The sequence below is a fragment of the Corvus brachyrhynchos genome, unplaced genomic scaffold (assembly GCF_000691975.1).
Source record: "Corvus brachyrhynchos isolate BGI_N302 unplaced genomic scaffold, ASM69197v1 scaffold3, whole genome shotgun sequence".
Classification (NCBI taxonomy): Eukaryota; Metazoa; Chordata; class Aves; order Passeriformes; family Corvidae; genus Corvus; species Corvus brachyrhynchos.
Genome location: NW_008237619.1, coordinates 10,913,224 through 10,934,372, shown reverse-complemented (window position 1 = coordinate 10,934,372; position 21,149 = coordinate 10,913,224). Strand labels below are relative to the sequence as shown.

The 21,149-nt window shown below is 39.8% G+C and overlaps 1 protein-coding gene across 2 annotated transcripts in view; it reads right to left on the bottom strand.

The window, feature by feature from the left end:
- The window catches only part of F5 (coagulation factor V), a 36,185-nt gene that overhangs the window by 10,292 nt on the left and 4,744 nt on the right, over positions 1-21,149 (bottom strand). For both annotated transcript variants that reach the window (XM_017731958.1, XM_008631774.2), the window contains 14 exons: positions 20,399-20,490; positions 19,273-19,395; positions 17,999-18,211; positions 15,039-15,182; positions 13,873-14,094; positions 13,176-13,341; positions 11,258-11,435; positions 10,093-10,195; positions 9,503-9,714; positions 8,595-8,745; positions 7,687-7,899; positions 4,004-5,903; positions 1,777-1,942; positions 405-641 (listed from right to left, as the gene is read on the bottom strand). In XM_017731958.1, the coding sequence (XP_017587447.1) occupies positions 405-641; positions 1,777-1,942; positions 4,004-5,903; positions 7,687-7,899; positions 8,595-8,745; positions 9,503-9,714; positions 10,093-10,195; positions 11,258-11,435; positions 13,176-13,341; positions 13,873-14,094; positions 15,039-15,182; positions 17,999-18,211; positions 19,273-19,395; positions 20,399-20,490 (4,120 nt within the window). The remainder of the gene's footprint in view (positions 1-404; positions 642-1,776; positions 1,943-4,003; positions 5,904-7,686; positions 7,900-8,594; positions 8,746-9,502; positions 9,715-10,092; positions 10,196-11,257; positions 11,436-13,175; positions 13,342-13,872; positions 14,095-15,038; positions 15,183-17,998; positions 18,212-19,272; positions 19,396-20,398; positions 20,491-21,149) is intronic.

Here is a 21,149-nt window from a genome sequence, read left to right as displayed (position 1 = left end):
AATGCATCAGGCCCTAAAAATCTAAAGCAGGTCCCAGAATTATTGTTCCCTTCTACCTTTACTCTCCTCTGATCAGTCTACCAGAGTTGCTCAATTCGAATTGTTCCATAGCTTATGTCCTGCCTTAACTGAGTGCAAGAGATTAAATGTCAGGTGGGAACATTGAGCCCAAAAGAAAGGACAGCTATCCAAAAATGTGTTCTGTAGCTTGCATTTCTACAGCCATACATCATTTGGAGATATTCAAACCCCAACCGAACATGGTCCTGGACAAACTACTTCAGCCAACCCTGCTTGAGTTGCAGTGGTGGACTGGATGAACTCTAGTGATGCCTTCCTACACAAGTGTTTCTATGATTCTGTGATCAATCCCAGCAACACCACTTCTATTTTTATTCCCTTACCATGTTTGAATCAGAGTAGTAGATCCAGGACCGACAAGCTGCTCCTGACTGCACCGGGCCTGATCGCCTGTTTGCATACCATACATATATGTAGCTGTTATTGGGCTGAACTTCATCATCTTCCTTAAACCAAGCAGTAGATTCATCATCATAAGTGCTTCCCTCAGAGGACTTTTCATAGAGGACTCCATGGGCATGGAGGGAATATGGTCTGGATGCCAGATTCTTAAAATGAACCTGAAAAAATAAAATAGATTCTGTTCAGCAAACTCAGGCCTAAACCAAACTCACCACATACAATGTTCCCATGACCTCAAACCAGGGTCAAGATTTGTATAAAGATTACAGGCTATGCTGTACATGGAAAAGCCAGCAGAGAGAGCTTTTGCCATCTCCATGCTGATTTGCCACCTTTGATGCAGGTAGTTAATGAAAAATCAGAAAGCACGAGTCTAGCTCCCTGTCTTCCACCACGTCGAGGCTCCCAGGACATTTACTGCTGCCCCTCACACATGGAGCTGCTTAGTTACTGCCAGCAGGGAAATGGGGAGTTTCTACCTCTTATGCTTTGCTGCAGTCATTACAATATAGTAACTCTAGACCTCGGTATGTATCATTCTTGCTGAAATCAGTGCTTCCCACTTGTCCCAGAGAAACACCACAATAGTGGGATTGCATATTTACCTCTCCTTAGAGAATGATACTCTCAAGCTATAAAATATTTTTCTTTTCTTACTCATGATTTAAACATAGCTCAGTGTGTTCCTATTGCAGACCACTCCTACTGAAATATGCAGAAAGCACTGAGATCTATTCTCCCTAAGTCCATCCCTGTGTTTTGGAAGACTGGATGAAGAAGGATGAGAGAAGGGAAATTTTAGAGCAATGTGCTTCCTAATGCATATATACCACAGAATCGCCAGGGATATGGCTCCTCTTCATCCTTGTTGATAGCTCTAATACAATCCTGCACATTTACATAACAAAACTTTTTAGAGGAAATTCTGTATTTTTCCAAAAAGTATGTATTAATCTTGAACACAAATGCACTAATTTCTGAGTTTAGAATACTCATTTTTCATTAACATTAAACCTAAATCTTATTTTACATTAGACTAGTAAGCCAGTATTTAATGTTGGGAAATAAGAAAGAAAAACAGAATTTAGTTTGCTGTGGACAGGGGCAAAAAAAAATGTGTTTCAAAGAAACACATCACAGTGCTCACATGTCCACAGTGCAATTGCAAGCTTTGAAAACTGTTTCCCCTTCATCATCTTTTAAAAATCTGTGGTATTTTTAGATCCATTCTGTCACACTCCAAGATCACGGTAAGAATCTTATCCTGCCCACACAACCAAAACATTGACCTACTAGGATAACATCATCCACTTCAGCTCGGATAACTGGTCCCAGGATGCCAAGATGTTGTGTATATTCATCTTCATCCTGAAGAGTCGAAAAGGTACTGTCTGTATAGCTCTGGAAAATCACCTTACGTCTGGTGCCATCTTTACAGGTTTTGTCACTCCTTATTGTACTGAAAGGAAAACCCCAATTAAAATCCCACACAGTGAATCAGGAATAACAGCTTTGATGAAACCCGAGAACTCATACAGCAGAAATATTTTAGAATTCTGTGAATATAAAGAATAAACACTCAAATGGCTTCAAACTGTGTCAGGGAAGGTTTAGATGGGATATTAGGAAAAATGTCTTTACCAGAAGGGTTGCCCAGGGAAGCGGTTGAGTCTCAGTCCCCGGAGCTGCTTAGAAGATACACGGATGTGGTGCTGAGGGACATGGTTTAGTGGTGAACCTGCCAGTGTTAGGTTAAAGGTTGGACTCAATGGTCTTAAAGGTATTTTCCAACCTTCTATGATTCCACAAAATGAGTATCAGATGATTCTGATAATCATGGCTTGCAATGTTTAAGCAATTCTAGTTCTACAGCTGGATATGAGATCCCGCAACCATTTGGTCAACTATCACTGAAAAGCTCCAACAAGTCTCTCAAAACCCATCCGAGCTCTATTTTCCTTTTTTCCTTAGCCTTAATAGTCTGAATTGGAGCTTGGCTCAGTGTAGCAAGCCTATCACCTACACCCTACTGTCTCACAGATCTTTACATCTGATTATATCTGCATTTTGCGTCACAGAGCTGGCATGGTAAAATAAGCTTTTAGACATCCAAACTGTTGTTCAGATCTTAAGAAGAAGCACTAAAATGCTATTATAATTCCCTACAAACCTTGCTTTATTATCGATTCTGCAAAAACCAGAAATTTAACCTAAGTTACATAGGAGAAAGGCTGGGTTTTAGCTCTTCGACACACTGAAACAGGATATGCCGTGGGCTGTGTTAAAATCACTGGAACTATACGGCTCACACCAGCTGAGGATGAACGTCTCTGGAGAGATTTATATAGAGGTCTAAGCATAAAAAAATTCTTGATTTTGCAACTGCCCAAAGAAACTGTCTTGTTTCCACTGTTTTTGCAAGTGCCATTTATATGGACTGAGATGGGGCATGAGTAAACCTGGAGAATACTGAAAAAGTTTTATTTTTATTTCCATCACATAAAATGGAAATTCAGTTTGAGAAATAATCTGTTTGGAGATTCATTTTGCACAATGAAAATTTTCTTGCTCCTGTTTTGGCTGCTTTTTTTTTGGATAAAAAGCCAAAGTTGTGCAAGTTTTGGTTCAGCTTTTTGATGAAAAGTGACAAGGAATCCTATGCCTTGTTGGGTGAATACTAATCCTAACCTGTATCAATTAAGAGAGTGGATTTTTAGTACAGTGTTTCTCTCAGTATATTCTCATATATTCTTTGCTGTGGCATAGTGGCCAGTCTTCCCTGTCAAAATGTAAGAAAATCCCTCAACATTAGGGTTTGTGATCCAGTCACCTTCTGATTTCTCTAAACAGCAGTAGCAACAATGCAAAACTTCATGCAGCTTTGTTTTTACTTTTAGTATAAGGCAGTCACCAGTGTGGTTAATCACTTTGCAGCTTTCATATACTTTTCAATTCTGCAGCCCTGTGAAGTTGGAAAGTGCTTTTATCCCTTTCCCAACAGAGAAGTGAGACACCAGAACCATTTCTTGCTAGTGCTAGAAACTGATTTCATCTACCTATAAGCACATCTCATTCTAGATTCCATCAGTTAGTCCATTAAATTCCTGGAAAGACTTTGCGCAAGGAGGTCTCTGTCCTGTGTACAGGTACCAAGAACTGAAGGGCAAAGTAAAACAGGTTAATCAAGTATAACAAAACAAGCTGCAAGATTCCCTCTTGACCTCTTACAGTGAGTTTTTTAACTGATGTATTAAAGACTGTTTCTAATGAGTCTACAAAAGGGGGCTAAGAAAAAAAAAAAAGAGTTCTTGGCTGTGTTGTGCTTGATTATAGTAATCTCACTCTGACATTTCTAGGGGGTGTGAGTCTCCTGTGGAAAGTTCTTATGGTTCTGCCACTGAAATGTTGGATATCACATGGCACATTACAGATGCTTTTAAGTTTATCAGCATGTGAGTCAAAATTCTGCAAGGAGGTGTCAGGATGGTGTGCCAAATGAAAGCGAATGATTTAGGCAAACCTTTTCTTATATCCTGCATAGTTCCAGCAGACCTCTTTAGCAGCAATGTAGTATCTCCTCTCATTGCCCCTGCTGCGCAGGTAGTGCTCAGCAATGTCACCGGGGTTACGCTGCCTGCTGATGTTCACCTTGGGGTCTGTCATGTAGGGGTCATCAAAGCTCACATAATGGTACTCGTATTCCCCACCCGAGCTTTCGTCGCTGTAGGTTTCTCCTATCACATATTCGTAGCCTCCATCTTCCTGGGGAAGCCCAATTGTGACGGATGGCCTGAACTGCCGCGGGGTGAGGGTGTTGTTTAGTGACTCTCCATGCCTGGCCCTGCTCACATTTGCCCTCTGGCTGGCCTCACCGGGTGCCTCGGCGGTGTCCGTCCCACCCGGAAACAACGCATGGCCAAACCCTGCCACAGAATTGCTGGGGTTTTTGGGGTTTCTACTCCTTGGGCTCAGCAAGTAGGTAACTTTTGGATCGTCCTTCTTTTTCCTTCGGATCTTGATGATGGTGCCAGATGTACTCAAGGTATTGTTGTTTCTCTCCTTTCCTTTCTGAATCAAGCGCATGTGGTTCCTTTTCTGGTTTTCCCCCAATAGATGTGAGAACTCTTGATACCTCTTCATATCCTCCTTATTTAGGGATGCTGTACTGTTTCTGCCATGATGATTTAACTTGCCACCAGCAGATTTATCTAAGCTTGCCTCTAATCCCAGATTTCTCTTTGCAGACACCAAATTCCACTCCTCACTAGTCATTTTAGATGAATATTTCCCAGCCCCAGGCAATGATGCTTCTAGTAAATTCTTCACTACAGCAGGGCTTGTATTGTCTAACATGTGTTCTAAAGCAAAAACATCTGCTGGTTTATCTTTGGGTATCCTGGGTTCAGAAAGGCTGGATGCATTAGACCCATCTCCTACTGTGAGGTCCAAATCCAGGGTCAAGTTAACTGCATGCCCGGCATTTTCCATCTTCTTTCCCTCCTCCTCCAGATCATCATCATATTCATTTGGCAGCTGGCCAGTTCCCACCATGGCTTCATGGGATGTGTTCTCTGTATGATGCACAGAATGAGGTGCATTGGCCTTGTCAGAAAATGAGATATTTTTCTGTCGGACATGATTTAGAAGGGCATTCATCTTTTGGACAGCGTAAAACTTAATGGCCAGTGAGCTTCGCCTTTTCCTTTTCCTGTTAGTGGTATAATTTCCTCTTCCTGTGCTTTCCTCTTGATGTTTTTCTGGAAAAAATTTACTGTCCTTTCCACCAGCTGGAAGCTCTTCTGCAACATTCACTGGGCCTTCCCCATTGCTCAGCAAGTGTTCACCTGCAGACATGTTACTGTGAGCTATTTCATAGTTGCTTTGGCTTCTGTTCTCAAATACCAAGTCAGCCTCTCCATCACTTGTGGTAGCTAAAAATAAATCCTCTACTGCTGTGATTGGTGTGTGATTTGACTGGAATGTTTCGGCCTTGACTGGGGAAAGAGGAGTGATATGAGTTTCTAAGAACTCAGAGTTGTTTGTTGTTCCACTACTATTTATAGCTGTCAGACCTGAGCCAGCTGCCACCTCAGAGCTCGTGGCATCAGTGTCTTCATACTCATCCCAGGCCAGTGCTGTAAGATTCTGTTTTTCTTCATCACCTGCTGTCTTTCTGGAGCTTCGGACGGAGTATAAAGAAGCCAGGTAATCCTGATAATCTGATTCCTCCTTGTCTTCCTCTTTTTCTTGCACATCTTCCTCAGCTGAGGTGGAAACAGCCTTTCTTTCAGTCTTGGTGGGAGTTAAATCCACAACATCAAATGTTTCATCTTCCTCATAGTCACATTTGGCATCCCTGAATCTCAGCCTCATGCCGTAACTCATCTCTGGGGTGCCCCAGGATGTCAAAAGCCAAGTACCTGCAATTGAAATAAGTGTTATGAGAGTGGACATTGTCTATCATGTAATTGGCCAAGGCAAATTGTTGGGGTTGCTTCTACAGCACCTGCTATAGCAGACTGCTAATCTTCATCTGGGATATTAATGAGCTCTCATTGCAATGAAAAATAATTATTAAATGTAAATAAGTAAGAGCACATATAAATAAATACATTTAGGAGATGGAACTCTTCTCCATAGATTAAGCTGTAACTAGAACCTGAATCCAAAAATAACCCATCAAAGACATGGATATGAAAAAGAAAGAAACAAATTAAAGGTTCTTATGTTTAGATCTGGATCTAAGACTGAGACCTCTCAAGATAAAGTTTTACTTTTATCCTGGCCTTACTGGTGTATGCACTGCTACACAGAACATTCTGAGCAGAACAAATACGTTCTAAGGCAATGTTGGCAAATACCTGACAAACACAGTATTTTAAAAGCTTTTGAATGAATAATGGATGATCTTTAATAAGTATAATAAGAATAAAGCAATCTGAATTTCTGACCTGACAAAAAATATTAAGCTGCCAATCTGAGGCATCTCAGATTAATTTAAAGGTTTAAATAATTCCTCCAAAACCTAGTCAGAAGGTAAGTTTTCTAATGGAAACTAAGATCTTCACAGAAGAAAATAAAATTTGTTTCCCTAAACAACATCAAATCAAGTTCTTTGCTTGTTACAACTTGCTTTTGGAACTAGCAGAAATGACAGAATAGACAGAATTAACACATGTTGAGAAACAATCTTTTTTATTAAAAAGGTCACCTATAATTCTTCCTGCATTGATCAGCTTGAAGGTGACCTGCACAGCTTTCCTGATTTCTAAAAACGGCAAATTTATCAAAGAAAACATACCCTAGATGGAAAGAATAGATTGCATACCAAAATCAAGCAGAAGTACAGCTTTATTACTGGGGATGTTTCCATGAAGTCTTAAGAGTTTTAATGATTCCCTAGTCTTGAGCAATAAAAGCCACTGAAACATTTTAAAGTTATAAGGTCTTGATGCTGTGCAATCACAGAAAACAAGCTTTGAGAATATAGAGATTTTGTTATTTAAATACATAAAATATATATTTTTTAAAAAAGATATTTTAAATGGGATGAGGATACTTAAACCTTGTGGGATTTTAGAATGATCACTCAAAATGCACAGACTTCAATGACGAAGAATCTGTCCTTTTGGAAGTAATGCCTTAAATGTGGACTACATGGGTTCAAATACCCCCTTTTCCAAGACATGGTGTTAATCCCAGTTAGACGTTGAGATGTATCCCATGGACCAGTGACGTGGTTCAAGCAGGCAGACTTAATGCTGCTGAATGACCACAAGCCTAAGGTGAGGTGTAGTCATTTTGCCCAATAATGACCAGCAGAATTTGACAGTTTCAGCCCATTTTAGCCTGCTCAGGATAGACAAGAATGTGGCAAATCTGGGAATCATACAATGGAATTGATACTGGATTGTTTCCAAGAAGAATCTTGCCTTGAAATTATCATTATGAAGCCAAATATTAATTGTGAAGTAAAAAAAACAAGATGACCAACAAAAAGAGCCTTAGTACAGCATACAGTTATGCTAAGTTGGTGTAGCCAGCAAGACTCCATACACATCACTTGCACTGGAGAATGATTCAATGTTTTCCAGCACTGTGTTTATCAGAAGAGTTTTCTTTCCTATTTAGGTCAGTCCTTATAAACTGGAGATTAAATAATGTCTTGGAAGAGCTGTCAAACACTACAGTTTCACCACTTACCGCCATTGTCCATTTCCACTGTGACCGATTCTCCGCTCATGGGGAAAAGGCTCAGTGTATCTTCGTATTTCCCACGATACAGAAAAGAGTGGCCAGAAAGGCGAACAGAGACAATTTCATCATGAGTGCCAACACTGGAGAAGTGCCACTGAACCACAGTATCTCGGCAAAACCCAAGGATTTCACTGCTGTCAGACACATAACCATTTATTGCTAAAAGGAAAGCAAAGTAAAAGTGGTTTCAGTATTTTTATTTTAAAACTTCCTGTTCTTTGATGTCAGTCCACTGAACTGGACTCATGTTTGCACCTGGAAAGAGACTGGCACAGGGCTGAAAACACGGTAGTCCTGATGGAGATTCCATCTCTGGAAATATTATCTCTAAGGCCAGCAGGATGCTGCACCAAAATTTAGTTAACCCTTGCCTTTGCTTCAGGGTCCAGAGCCAGCCTAACTTCTAGTGGCAAGGCGTGGGTAGGCCTCTTCTCCCTGGCAGCTAGCAATAAAACAAGGGGAAATGGCCTCAAGTTGCTCCAGGGGAGGTTCAGGTTGGATATTAAGAAAAATTTCTTCATTGAGTGTTTAACCATTGGAACAGGCTCCCAAAGGAAGTGGCAGAGTCATCATCTTTGGAAGGGTTCAAAAAAACAGGTGAATGTAGCACTCTGAGATATGCTTTAGTGGACGTGGTGTTATTATGTCAGAGGCTGGACTTGATCTTGATGGTCTTTTCCAACCTTTCTAATTCTATGATATTGCCTATTTCTGTCCTGTGCCATCTGGCACAGTCAGAAGTTCACTGACTCTCTGGAGGATCCCCTGATCCCATGTGCTTCTGAGAACAAGCAATCACTGAGGGCTCAGGTTCATACAAGCTTTCACATTATTCATCTTGGTATCCCACTCACTGTGCATTATGTTCGAGTTATAGAACTTGGGATCATCCCTTTTAACAGTGGCTGGGTTGCTGCAGTACTCCTTGATGTTATCCTCTAGGTACCAGCTCTTATTTTCATCGAACACAGCAAACACTGCCTGCTGCTCCTCGTCTGCCTTTTTCTGAAAGACAACCAACACAGCAGTTACATTTTATCAGCAGACTCATGCATTAAGAACTCAATCCTACAATCTCTTTCTTACTATATAAGCAACACAGGCTTCTCCAGAGTCCTGGTACGTGTGATCTAAAGACTGAGGGGTAGGGAGTACAGGCTCCAGACTTCAATCCTACTACTGCAACCCACCTGTTGGTGGAACACTGAGCAAACCTTGAGCACTGCTGATACATAGATGGTTTATGACTGGGCTCTCTGTAACAGAACCAGACTTCTCATTTGACTTGAGTATAAGTTACTGATATTTTTTTTTTCTCCCAAGTGATGCTTAAATCTTTGCCAAACAAGATTTCAATATCTGGTACAGAGAAGCCTTCTCCCAGAACTCTCCCATGCTGTTTTGGTTGTTCTAGATTCATTGTGCCTGGATTGTCAGATGCTGTTGAGCTGTCTCTGTTACAGAAAGCGATCCGGTCAGATCTGCATGTCTTCAGAGTATGAAAACATAATGGCAGCAGGAAAATTTATTACCAAGTCTAGAAATAGACTCAAGTCAGGCTGACCTTTTGTTGACCTTTCTTAGCCCTTGCTAAGAAACACAGAACATAATTCCTTTACTGCTGTGGACAGTTAGAGGACTGCTTCTTCAGGAGCCTATTGGTTTAACTGCTCTCTACCGAACAGTTCTCTAAGGGAAGCAAAACTAAATTCAGTGTAGACCAAATAACATTATTTGAGTAAAATCTGCCCAAACAACTTACCTGCACACCCTTTTGTGTCAGTGCTTCACTTTTACAAATCAGAAGTGGGCCAATCAGTCCGGAGGCTATATCTCTCTCAATATTTACAGCACTATGATACAGCCTTGTAATACATTGTGCATCCTGTGCAGTGGGTTGGTCTGATTTAGAAATTTTCCACTCGTAAGTGTATGTCTCCCCTGGTTCAACTCCTCTACTCTGGGTGCCATTGCCTAAGGAAAAACAAGAACATTAACGATAAAAACTCAGAGCCAGGTCATAATATCAAGCTGCATGACATTCTAATGACATTGGTGCAGTCAGGCCATTAAAAGCTACCTTGAGATAACTGAAGTTCAGCAAGAACTTTTGTCTCTCTAAAATCACAAACAAAAACAGAAAACTAAGACAACATAAAGAGGGTATTTGTCTCTGCTTAGGAGGTAATACCTTGGTTTCTCTATAAGGCAACACAACAGGTAAGCAGAGGCAGAGCACAGAACTGAGGTCTCCCAGTCATGCACATTCCCAGCCACAGCACCTCCTTCAAAGCAACGAAACCATCCACAACACTTAGTGATATGCAAAAATATATTTCACAAATTTTTTACTTGTGGGATCCAGAGGATAATCAGCTCCTTCTGCCTTCTTTGCAAGTGTCACTCCATGGAAATAAATGCTGTAGGGTCGACTGGCCTTATTTTTGAATACAATCTATATTGATAGGCAAATGAAAAAAAAATTAGGATTCAACAAATCCTTGTCTGAATACATAATGAAGTTTCCACTACAGTAGAATTTGACTGGGTTTAGCCCAGAAGTGCCAGGAAGGCAAAAAGGTGTCTTAAATACTGTCTGATATATAAACCCATAGAATAAATGATGGTCCCATTCTGCTGGACTTTGTAGAGCCCACTGAGTGAAGTTCAGCTGCTTACACCTGTGCTCTGAAGTCTAAACAGAACACTTGTTCTTCCAGCTACTAGGCACACACTATCTCTGGAAATATGAAGTTACTAACTGAAGTTCTTAAGAACCTTCAATATGGGAGAAAACAAATTTAAACCAAACCTTGCCCCAGATTCTACGACCCCAAGGGGATATGTAAGGAAAAAGCAAAATGTCCTGCCTATTCTGGATAAAATCAGGATTAAAAAAATAAAAAAGAGAGAGGGAAAAGAAAAAAAGGAATCTGCTAAACCCAAATTCAGAGCCACAAAGTCATGGTGGAAATTATAGAAGTTAAAGGTCAATGAACTTTGTGATGCATCATTAAGTGACAACAGAAAGACAAGTGGATGTTGCAGCAACACAAGCTTGTAATGCAAATGTTTTGTAGTTTCATGGTATAACGTCATGAAAGAACATTTGATAATGGCAACTGAGTACCACTGTCTAAAACAGCCAGAAAAAAATATCAACATAAGAAAAAAGGGGCTCATGAAGTTCAGCCTCAACATCCACATCCCCCCAGAAGTCCACCCAGGTCTAGGGGTTTTTTCCCACTTTGGACCAGTGTCAGCATGTATTTTACAGAGTGGAACTGAAGCATGTTTATGCTGTAAAATAAAGCACAATCATGGAAACTGTAGAGGGAATGCTGAGAAATGCAAGCTAAACACTGTTACTTGTGATTATACCTTTTAACAGGGCCAATATTTATAACATTAGCTATATTTTTTGACAGACAACATAAATCAAACTAGTTCTTTTGTGTCTCTGCCTCAATGAAAATCATGCTATAGTATAAATAATCTCTGTATTTATGTTACTTACTTTGACTTTATCGTTCAGTTGAGCTCTGATAATAGGGCCCAAGATTCCAGTTTCCTTGGGACGAGGATTTTCCAGGCGTTTAGTGAAGCTGGCATCAGCATATTGCCGAAAAATAGCCTTTTTATACCTTTTACCTATGAGATTTGAGAAGTTGTCCAAGTGCTGTGATTTATAGTGTCTTAAAAATAAAGGAAAAGAAAAATTATCAACAAAACTTGAATAGAATAACAGTAGAATCTGTTAAAATACAAAATTAGTATTCAAGCAACTGGTAGAAATCTCACTGCTGGGAAAAAAATCCAAACCCTAAACTAACCTAATGCTTTTCACCCCAAATTCTGACCTAAATTAGGTAAGAAGAATCTAGGACCATTACTTGTTTTTTGGTATTACATTTGACCAATTAATATCAGAATTTACATTTAATTTAACAGTGTACGTGCAAGAAAGAAACAAACTGAAGCAGCAGGTACACTTTCAAGGTAAGATAGAAATCACTGTTCTCCTTTTTCAAAGGCATAGTTGAGCACAGAGAAAAAAACAAAACAATTTGGTTACAGTAGCAAAGAGTCCAGGAGAAATAGGAACACAATCTTAATCCCAATCCCAACCAGGTACCACACAGTAAATAGTGTTACACTGGGGTTTCAAAAATTAAAATTGTTAATGCTGAGAGCAAAACTAGGATAAATACTGGGAATTTATTCAGAGCAGCTGTATACAAGTTGTCACTTGCACTTCAAAAAAAGTTACTGAACAGGCATAAATTCTGCAGTTTTGAACAAAGGAGGAAAAATCAGAGCAGTGAGGTGGTTAAGTAAGGCAGTGTGACTGGCAGGAAAGATATAAAAATTTGCTCCATGCAGTTCAAGAGCACATAAAGGAAGCAAATCATGCCAAAGGAGAAAGAGTTGTACAAACACTGTATTTCTCAGGAGGTATATGAAACTATAACCCTTAAAGAATAAGGAATTTGTTTCGTTCTGCTTAAATCCTTAAAGGTTCTTATGAATATCAGCTTGTAAAGGCATGAATAGCACTGGGGAATTGACACACTGTAAATTTAACCCCACAGTGCACTGATATCACTGTATACTATGACATCGTGTATGTTACAGAATTCCTTCTATTTATCTTAAATTGAACAAAATAGCCCAATATGTTTACTTACTATGACTTGTACTCCATCTACATTGGTACCCTGCAGAGGTCATTCATAGAGAGATCTTTCTCCTGTTCCCTAAATGCTTGATTGTACTGAACTTATAAAAACTTTCAATCTCCAGAAATATTCCCTCCTTCCCTTTCCCTTCCTCTTAGAGATTGTTTATTTTAGCAGAATTGATGCTGAAAAATATTTTAGAAATTTGGCTTGTATGCTACCTTGGACAATTCCTAAGTCATCTTCCTATTTTGGGCTCCCTGTGAGAGGCAAAAGAAAGTGTCCACTTTTGGGCTTCTCAGCAAAGAAAGTCACTGACACTGGTGAAAAGTCCAGTAAAGGGCCACCATGGTGATCAGGGAGCCAGAGCACTTGGCATGGAAGCAAAATTCCAGTTTATCCAGTCATGCAAAGACATAGCTAAGGGAGCATCTTATCTTTATCTTCAACTATCAAATGGACATTATAGAGAAAGCAGGACCACTCAGAGCTGCATACTGAAGAGATGAGACACAAGGTGCAACATGAGGAAGGATGATTAGATACAAGGAAAAACTTTTTCACTGTGAAGTTGCAAAGGTGCCAAGGGAAGCTGAGGGGGTCCCTGTACTTGGAAACAATAAAAATGCAACTGGATAAGGTCCAGTGCAACTGGATCCAGCTTTGCTGTTGGATACCAAGAGGTTCTTTCCAACCAGAATTATCCTGTGATTTCATGGTAACATTCCCTATTGTATTGACAAAGTTTTATTTTACCTATCAAGGGTGTCTGGAATACTTGGGGCATAATCCCAGGTAACTTCCTCTGCAGCAATGAAATACTCCCAGGTTTTGACCATAAGACGCTCTCTATAGGAGAGACGACTCTTCTTCACCTCTTTGTCCCCACAGTCCCTCACAGTGAGGTAACCATGCATTCCAGCTAGTTGAGAGGAAACAGGAACATAGTCAATTCCCATCTGAGGAACTCTTATGACTTCAGCTGTTTTTTACCCCCAAAACGTATCTCCAGCTCTTATAAGAGAGATATTTTTCTCATTCTTAAAAACAGAATTCCAACCATTGCTGAAAGATACCACTTCCAAATGATGAACAGCAAATATTTTCATGAGGTTGAAGTACCCTTAGCTGAGAGTACTCAGTTTCTCAGGAAACAGGTGGTTTCTTACTCATTTTATAACGTTGCTTATCTGAACAGCTCATAGAGACTTAGATGCTGGAGTACTGAATCACTGTTGCAGTGTGATGTGCACACTGCAGTAAAGCTGCAGATAAGAACATCTTTCAGTTCATCATGCACTTCCAACAGAATGCCCTGTTCTTGGGCAGTTTCTTAGCAAAATGACAAAGCCATCTGAAACAGATTAACGGTACCATTGCAAAACAGTAGAAGCCATTTAGGACATAGAGAAGAACAGCTTTACAGGTGCCTAATAAATAGATGTTTCCTTGCCTTGCAGGTGCTTTTGGACAAGAGAAGATATGAGCCACCTTCCTTCCTCAGTCACTGTCATGTTTACGGTGGTTGAGGCTCCTCCCACCAAGTTAACGGCAGAAACTCGGCGATGTCTTTGCTCCATGGACTGGCCATTGATATGAATGGAGAAGATTTCTGTCTTGGAACTCATTCCTATCAAGTGCCAGCTAATGTTGTCATATGCACAAGCCTCTAAATCTGAAAGAGACAGGAGAGTAGGGTTCACAATACAGGCAAATCATGCAAGTTCCCTATGCACCCTAGGTTTGAAGTGAATCTTCACTGAAAACATAAAAAAAATTGCTGTGATTGATGTTTGCAACAAGAGGAAGTTTCAGAAGCGTGTAAATGGAACAGATACCAAAATCCTGCATGTCAGTGGAAGATAGGCGTTTAAATATTACCTGCAAGTGACAAACACTTACAATGAGCTGGCAAAAAAAGGAAAAGTAGCAAGTGCCTTCTTTTGGAAAGCTGACCTGTCCTTGCTTGGGGAGTGAGGGGAAAGCAGGACAGGAAGGGAGAAGAACAAAGCAAGGATCTAAGCTAAAGAATTATGTGGTACCTAGTGACAGTAACTACCTTCTCCAATATTTGCTTAAAAAAATCCCCGCTTAAGACAACCTTTTTTATTTGCTCAATGGATGGGAGAGAGATATGAAAGTTGTTCCTTAGTAGAACAAGGGAAAAGCACTAGCAACAGAATAGCCCCACCACCACCTTCCTAGTCTTCTGACTTAATTGAGTATTTTAATGATAACTGACTTTCCACTTTCGGGAAGTTTTTCACCCAGTATGTTCTATATGCTGTAGAACCAACAATTCACTTAATCAAATCACTCTCTCGCCATCAGCTTATTAAAAAAATGAGGAACCTATTATGTCCTTTATTTTAAGTTAGGAATCTTTTTCTTCAAGCAGAAGTCTTCCTAGAATCAATCTCATTGTTCCTTTCAGTAATTTGGCATGACTTCCTTTCAGCAGCACAGTTTTTCTTCCAGAATTTAGATGCTCACAGACACATTCTAAAAAAGGCTGTATCCCATTTCGCCACATTCCCATTCTTGTGCATGAAAAGCAACTAAAGGTAATATTCAGTGTTCATAAATGTTAATTTAATTTCACATAAGCCTGAATGGTACCTGGTAACGTTCCATCAGTATAGCCATTAATTGTGTACTTGACCGATGCTGATCTTTGCCAACTCTTGTCTTCATCAAACACACCAAACATCAGTACATATTCCCTGTCAAAATGTTTCTGTGACCCATCCTCATTTAGACTTCCTATGAAGGAGAAACAACAGGTCTTAATTTGAAGCAGAAATAAAGCAGATTTCACATCCATGCAGTTGCATTAATGTACATTTAAGGAGCTTGTTTCACCTGTTAGCATGTACTGGCTGAGCCTGATCAAAACAAAGCCTTAAGAATGCTCATAATGTGATTTTATTTCTGAAAGTACTTTTGGATTGGCTAACCACCAAATCAAAAGTCTGAAGTATTCCAGAGAAGATGAACATCACACAACGAATTGTCTCAGACAATTTCTGGCAATGTGTTACAGAGATCACCTAAATGAAGGGGAGTGTCAAACACCTTCTGTTCACAACCAGGTGCTGCCCTCGCTTTTCAGACTGTGAGGCAAGGAGAAGAGAGATGGCAGAGTCACCAGCAGTGTGAACAGCACCTTTTCAAGCACTGCACTGAGGTCATCAGCACCTTTAAAAAGCTTAAAACCGACCACTCAGCAAACAACACTTACACACAAAAGACTTCAACAGACACTGCTGCACTGGATCAGTTACAAGAAACTGTCCTGGTTGATTTTGTGATACAGATGCAATTTCTGTTGAGGAAAAATTCATTCTGGACATGCTACACAGAACTGGTATGATTTGTACTGATTCTTTCTACAGATTGCTCAAATACTTCCACTTGCTACTTTCAAAACTTTCATAATCTGGTCCCTCTGGATTACAGGAATTAAAAATGTTCCAACTTGATTAATCTACTTAGGAAAAGAGGCATTGAAAGAAATTATCTTTAATATAATCCTTTTTGTTTATGAGAAGTTAGAAAGTTCTGTTTTTCTTCATGAAAGAAGCCAACAGAGGAATCAGATCAACAGAGGAATTTATCTACTTGTCATGAAAACAACATTCAGGCAGTGCTTTAACTCAAAAGTCCACTTAATATAACCTTACCAACTCTTAAATGTGTCTGACTACGGGCAGTTGACCCCAACCAGCAGCCAAACACCCACTTCAATGCCTCCCAGTCCCCAATAGGACAGGAGAGAGAACAGGAAGAACAAAAATGAGAAAATTCATGGTCAATAAAGATGGTTCAAAGGTGAAGGAAAGGGGAAAAAAACAAGCAACACAGAAGAAATCACTCATTATCTCCCACAAGCTGACTGATGCCCAGTAAGTCTCTCAAAAACAGTCACCCTCTCAAAAACAGTCACCTGGGAAGTCAACACCCCTCGTTCTCCCCACGCTGCTGCTCCTTCCTCTGCCTCCAGATTTTACTGGAGAACGATGTTAATGGTAGAAAACAACCCTTTGGCCAATTTGTTTCATCTGTCCAGATGGGTCCCCTCCCAACCTCTTGTCCACCCCCAGCCCACTATCTGGGGAGGTCTGAGCAGGAAAATGAGAAAGCCCTGACACTGTGAAAGCACTGTTCAGCAACAGCTCAGACATGGGTGGGTGTATTATCAATGCTAATAAGCCACAAATCCAAAACACAGCACCATATGCACTGCTGTGGAGAAACTTAATTCCATGCCAGGCACATCTACCAGACACAGTGCTCAGTCAAAAAGCTGTGTTCAGAAATCTTAAAAATATGCATACTGAGCAGTTTGACTTTGCTCTAGCTAGAAACATGCACTCAAATTGTCTTGAAGGTAGCAGTCACACCAGCCCATCTCAAATTCATACCCTACTCAAGCCCACAATGCATGCATTTGAGAAGCCTGAGAAGGAAGTAGTTTCAAAGTATTTGCCCAGATTAGCTCAACCAGTATGCCATAAAATGCGTATATACACAGAAAACCAGAGAAAGAAAACCCAAGAAAATGAGGAAAATAACAAGTCCTAGATAATACTAAAAGCAACAATCATCAGAAAAATTCAGGAGGAACATAATTAATACTAATGCCACTCCTTTGAGGTGATATGAGTAGGTGTATTCTGCAATTAAGTGGCTATGTGTCAGTGAGGAGAGTGTCCTTGTGCAACCCACGCTGAACCAGCGCTCTGTTTACTTTCAGGGAAGTTTTGAGGTCCAAGTCCATGCAGTCTACAGTCGACACAAAATTTTTGACTCAAACTAAATCTAAAAGCTAAATTAACCCAAGCTAAATAAGTCACAGTGCTTTCACTACAAGGATATGTAACTTGGAAAAACTTAGGACTTAAGGGACCAGTAAGAAGTTTAAGTAGCTTACACGATGGCATGTTCTTTCAATTGTCCCTCAAACCAGGGATATGTATCTAGCAGCTACTTACAAGTGCTACAAGACACCAGTTCTTATCAGTGGAGATGGAGTTCAATGGTTCAGATTGCTAAAATCTAAAGTTTCTGACTGCAAGCAAGAACAATAATCTGTTCAAATTTGGCCATATCTTCAAATGACTAGCAAAAGACACACTGCTCCGCAATTTTAAACCCTTGTTACACAAGAGTGAGTGTTCCAGGTTCTTGATCAGACAGCTTTTAAAAGACAATGGGTAAAACAATTGTTTCCTGCCTTATTCTCTGAAATGGCCGAACCATTTTGAATGAAGTTTTAAAAAATATTTATTCTATGACATGAATAGCAGTTAAGCAACTGAAAATGCAACCAGCACAGGCAAATGTATCTATTTATTAATGTTTTCTGCCCATCCCATAATTATAGAATGGAACTGCATGACAGCTAGCATTTAAAAACTTTAACATCTAAAAGAATGATGTTAAAAACCATTTGTTTTACACTGCATATAAAGATGTGAAAAAGAAAATAATATATCTTTTCTCATTATCATACAACCTTAACTTTGTTAGGAAATGAAAATGTATTACCTTATAGTAGTCTTACAGCATTTCATTACCTTTCTTACAGATCAGCAGTGCTCCAATCAGACCAGAGTTAAAATCCACTGTCATGTTCTCATGAGAATAGTAAGCATAAGTAAGACAAGGAAGGTCAGCTTCTCGTGGACTAACTTCTTCTGATATATCCCACACGTATGTGTAGACCTGCCCTGGCAGTACAGCATCATCTCGTTTTTCTGCAGCTGTTGTTCTGTCATCATAAAGGGAGCCTGCCAAGAAAAGAGACAGTAGGGTGGTACGAAGACAAAGAGCAATTAAAACACCTGGAATATCCTCCTACAATCAGTTCCAAAAGCTTGGTTTGTTTCTTGCTTATACTTCAGCTTCGAAGAGATAACTCATGATTCCACTCACACATTGTTGAGAGTAGCAGGGGGAAGGTAGCTATTCCACCACCATCCTGTGTCTTACAGAGTCAAGATTTCCTAGAAGTATCATCACTGCCAAAAGGTTGGGCTCTTCATCAGTCTGACTAGGGTTAGGACGGCATGAAGCTTCAGCCTCTGCTCATTGATGCTCTGCAGAGGAATGCTGCTCACTCTGTCACCTTTTTACATGTCTCTCATAAAGCGCTGCCTGGGCTGGCATTGCCTTGCTGCCTTAGGCCTTTTGTACACTGCATATCCACATATTGAGCAGTAATGGCTCATGTCTATGCCTGCCATATCCAACAGATCTGCAATATGATAAAGGGGAGACAGAGAACTGAAATCTGACGTGCAAAAGGCACATTAATTAATAAGAGAGTCAAACTGAACTGCCCATCACTTCCAATGAGATGTTCTGTTAACGAGATGGACTTGCAAAACTCTTTTTGTACCCACACAGCAAACAAAGCCTTGCATAAATTTGTAAACTGTGAGTCAGAGCTCTGGCTCAGCACCCAAGGCAGGGCAATCCAAGAAGCATGAGCAACCAAACTCACTTCGTGCTGGTGCAGACATTTTAGTGTCCATTTGGTCATAGTTTATCAACTCTTTTTGCTAGTCTTGTGAGGGTGTGGAGCAAAACACCACAAAGCTGAGCATTAAATGCTGAGTATCAGAACAGCATGATCAGTACTGTTAGGAGACTGTGCATATAACACTCATACTCCTAGTGTTACACTGACAAACAGGAAAGGAGCTAACAATGGGCATGAAGTTGCAATCGAGGATCAAGAGGTATTTGTGTTACACATAGCCTCAAGCATTGATCTGGAGCCCTCTCAACATTTCATGCAGTACTCTACAAGTAAATGAGCAAAACATGGAGTTTTTACAGTACTTACCTTCTTCATTTTTGCTGTAAACTAGGCCTTGGGGATGAATACTGACTGGCTTGTCAGCCATGTTTTTAAGGTGAACTACCAAAGTATCTCCCACTTCAGCACGCAGGGTTGGTCCCAAAAGTCCTGTAGTTATTCAAGACAAAGAAAGAGGAAATTATTAGTAAAACAGTATGTTCAGTGAAACAAAGAATTCTCTCCCACATTAGAAGATATTAGCTCTCAAAGAACAAGTTACAAAATTAATAGAGAATGTAATAACACTGCATGTTATTTGATTTACCCATAAAAAGGCATATGGATACTTAAAGCCTGCAGTGCATAGTCAGAAATGTTATAAATTATCTATCTGGCAACTAGCACTTAAAAATCACAGGAAAATAGTAGATTTGGGGGAAAAAAAAGTTATTTACAGATACAGAAACTTTATCAAAAGATTCATCTTGAGGTTCATTGGAAATTTCCAGGAATCTTTCACATACAATTAAATTAAATAGTTTTAGAAAATAAACATTTTATAGTTTAAAAGCTTGGAGAAAGGCATCCAAACACATTACTTTAGTAGCACTCTGAATGCCAGAAGTCACAGAACAAAGAGATCTTTCAATCCCCAAATGTTATCCAAATAAATAATCAGTTCCACACTGCAAATTTCTTGAGGCATTTCCTGCAAAAGATTTCAAGAGCTTGTATCCCTACTCCCCAGCTTGCAAAAAAAAGCAATTGAAAAACCTGTTAAGACAACTTTTGGCTTGTTAGTCTCTTTTCTTTTAAACTATTTTGTAAATATTTAGCTTCAGGCCTTAGGCTCTTTCCATGTGAATGTACAGTGTCATCACTGCGCCTGTGCCATACAAATCTAAATGCATGTGGTAAATTCATCAGATGCTGAAAACAAAGGGAACAACTTTGTATGGTGCAACTGATGTGCAGACAGCCACATCCTCTGAAAGCCCAACCTCTCTATGGCCTTTGGAAGCCTCATTCCTGCACTGTAGAGACCTCATCCCCTGTGTCTATTTGGTTTTTATACAAATAATGGACACAAAAATGCAAGCTTGCTTAGGTTGCCACTGGCTTGAAAACAAGCAACAAATGAAAATACTCAGAACATTTCATTCCTGTTTACCTGCAAATGTATTTGCTGGTTTTTCTTTTTTAAAATCCACTTCATATTCTCTGTAAGAAATTTTCTTAAACACAGGATCTGAATGTTCCAATCTGAAACCAAGAGAGTTACAAAAAAATACTGAAAGGAGAAAGATTCTCAGAGATGCTGCTGTTGTTTAATGGATATCTCAAAAAATGAATCTTGGAAATATGTTTAATCACTTGCACATTTTGCTGAAGGCAAAGCACACAGTCCAACTCTTTGTAGTGTCTTCCCTTCTCCCTCTTACTCTATTGAATCTATGATGTTCCTGACCCAGATAATTTTGTATGGGGCATCCAATATCCCTACCTAGGAACAGTTCACCATTGATTTTACTGGTGGTTTTTACAGCTCCTTTTGATTCTGGGGTAAAGATGCCTTTGTTTTGTCCAAGACACAGAGGAAGATGTCTCAACCATACTTAACCTAGAAAGCATCTGACAAAACACAGTGAAAGAAACCTGAATTTCTTTTTATTCAGCCCTATGTTTGAACTTTAAGACTCACCAGAAGGGCTCTACAACAGCACTAACAGCAAGCTCCTGTCACAGGAATGACTCTGGAGGCAAGCACAAAACTGTTCTGTGACAACAACTAAGGATCTCACAGCAAGTTAGAAAATGAGAAACACTGCAAGTACCCTTAGTCTTGTTACATAAACGATTTGGCACCCAGCAGACCACGCAATGTTTTCTTAGAAAATATTTAGGCAAGCAGAAGGAAACCA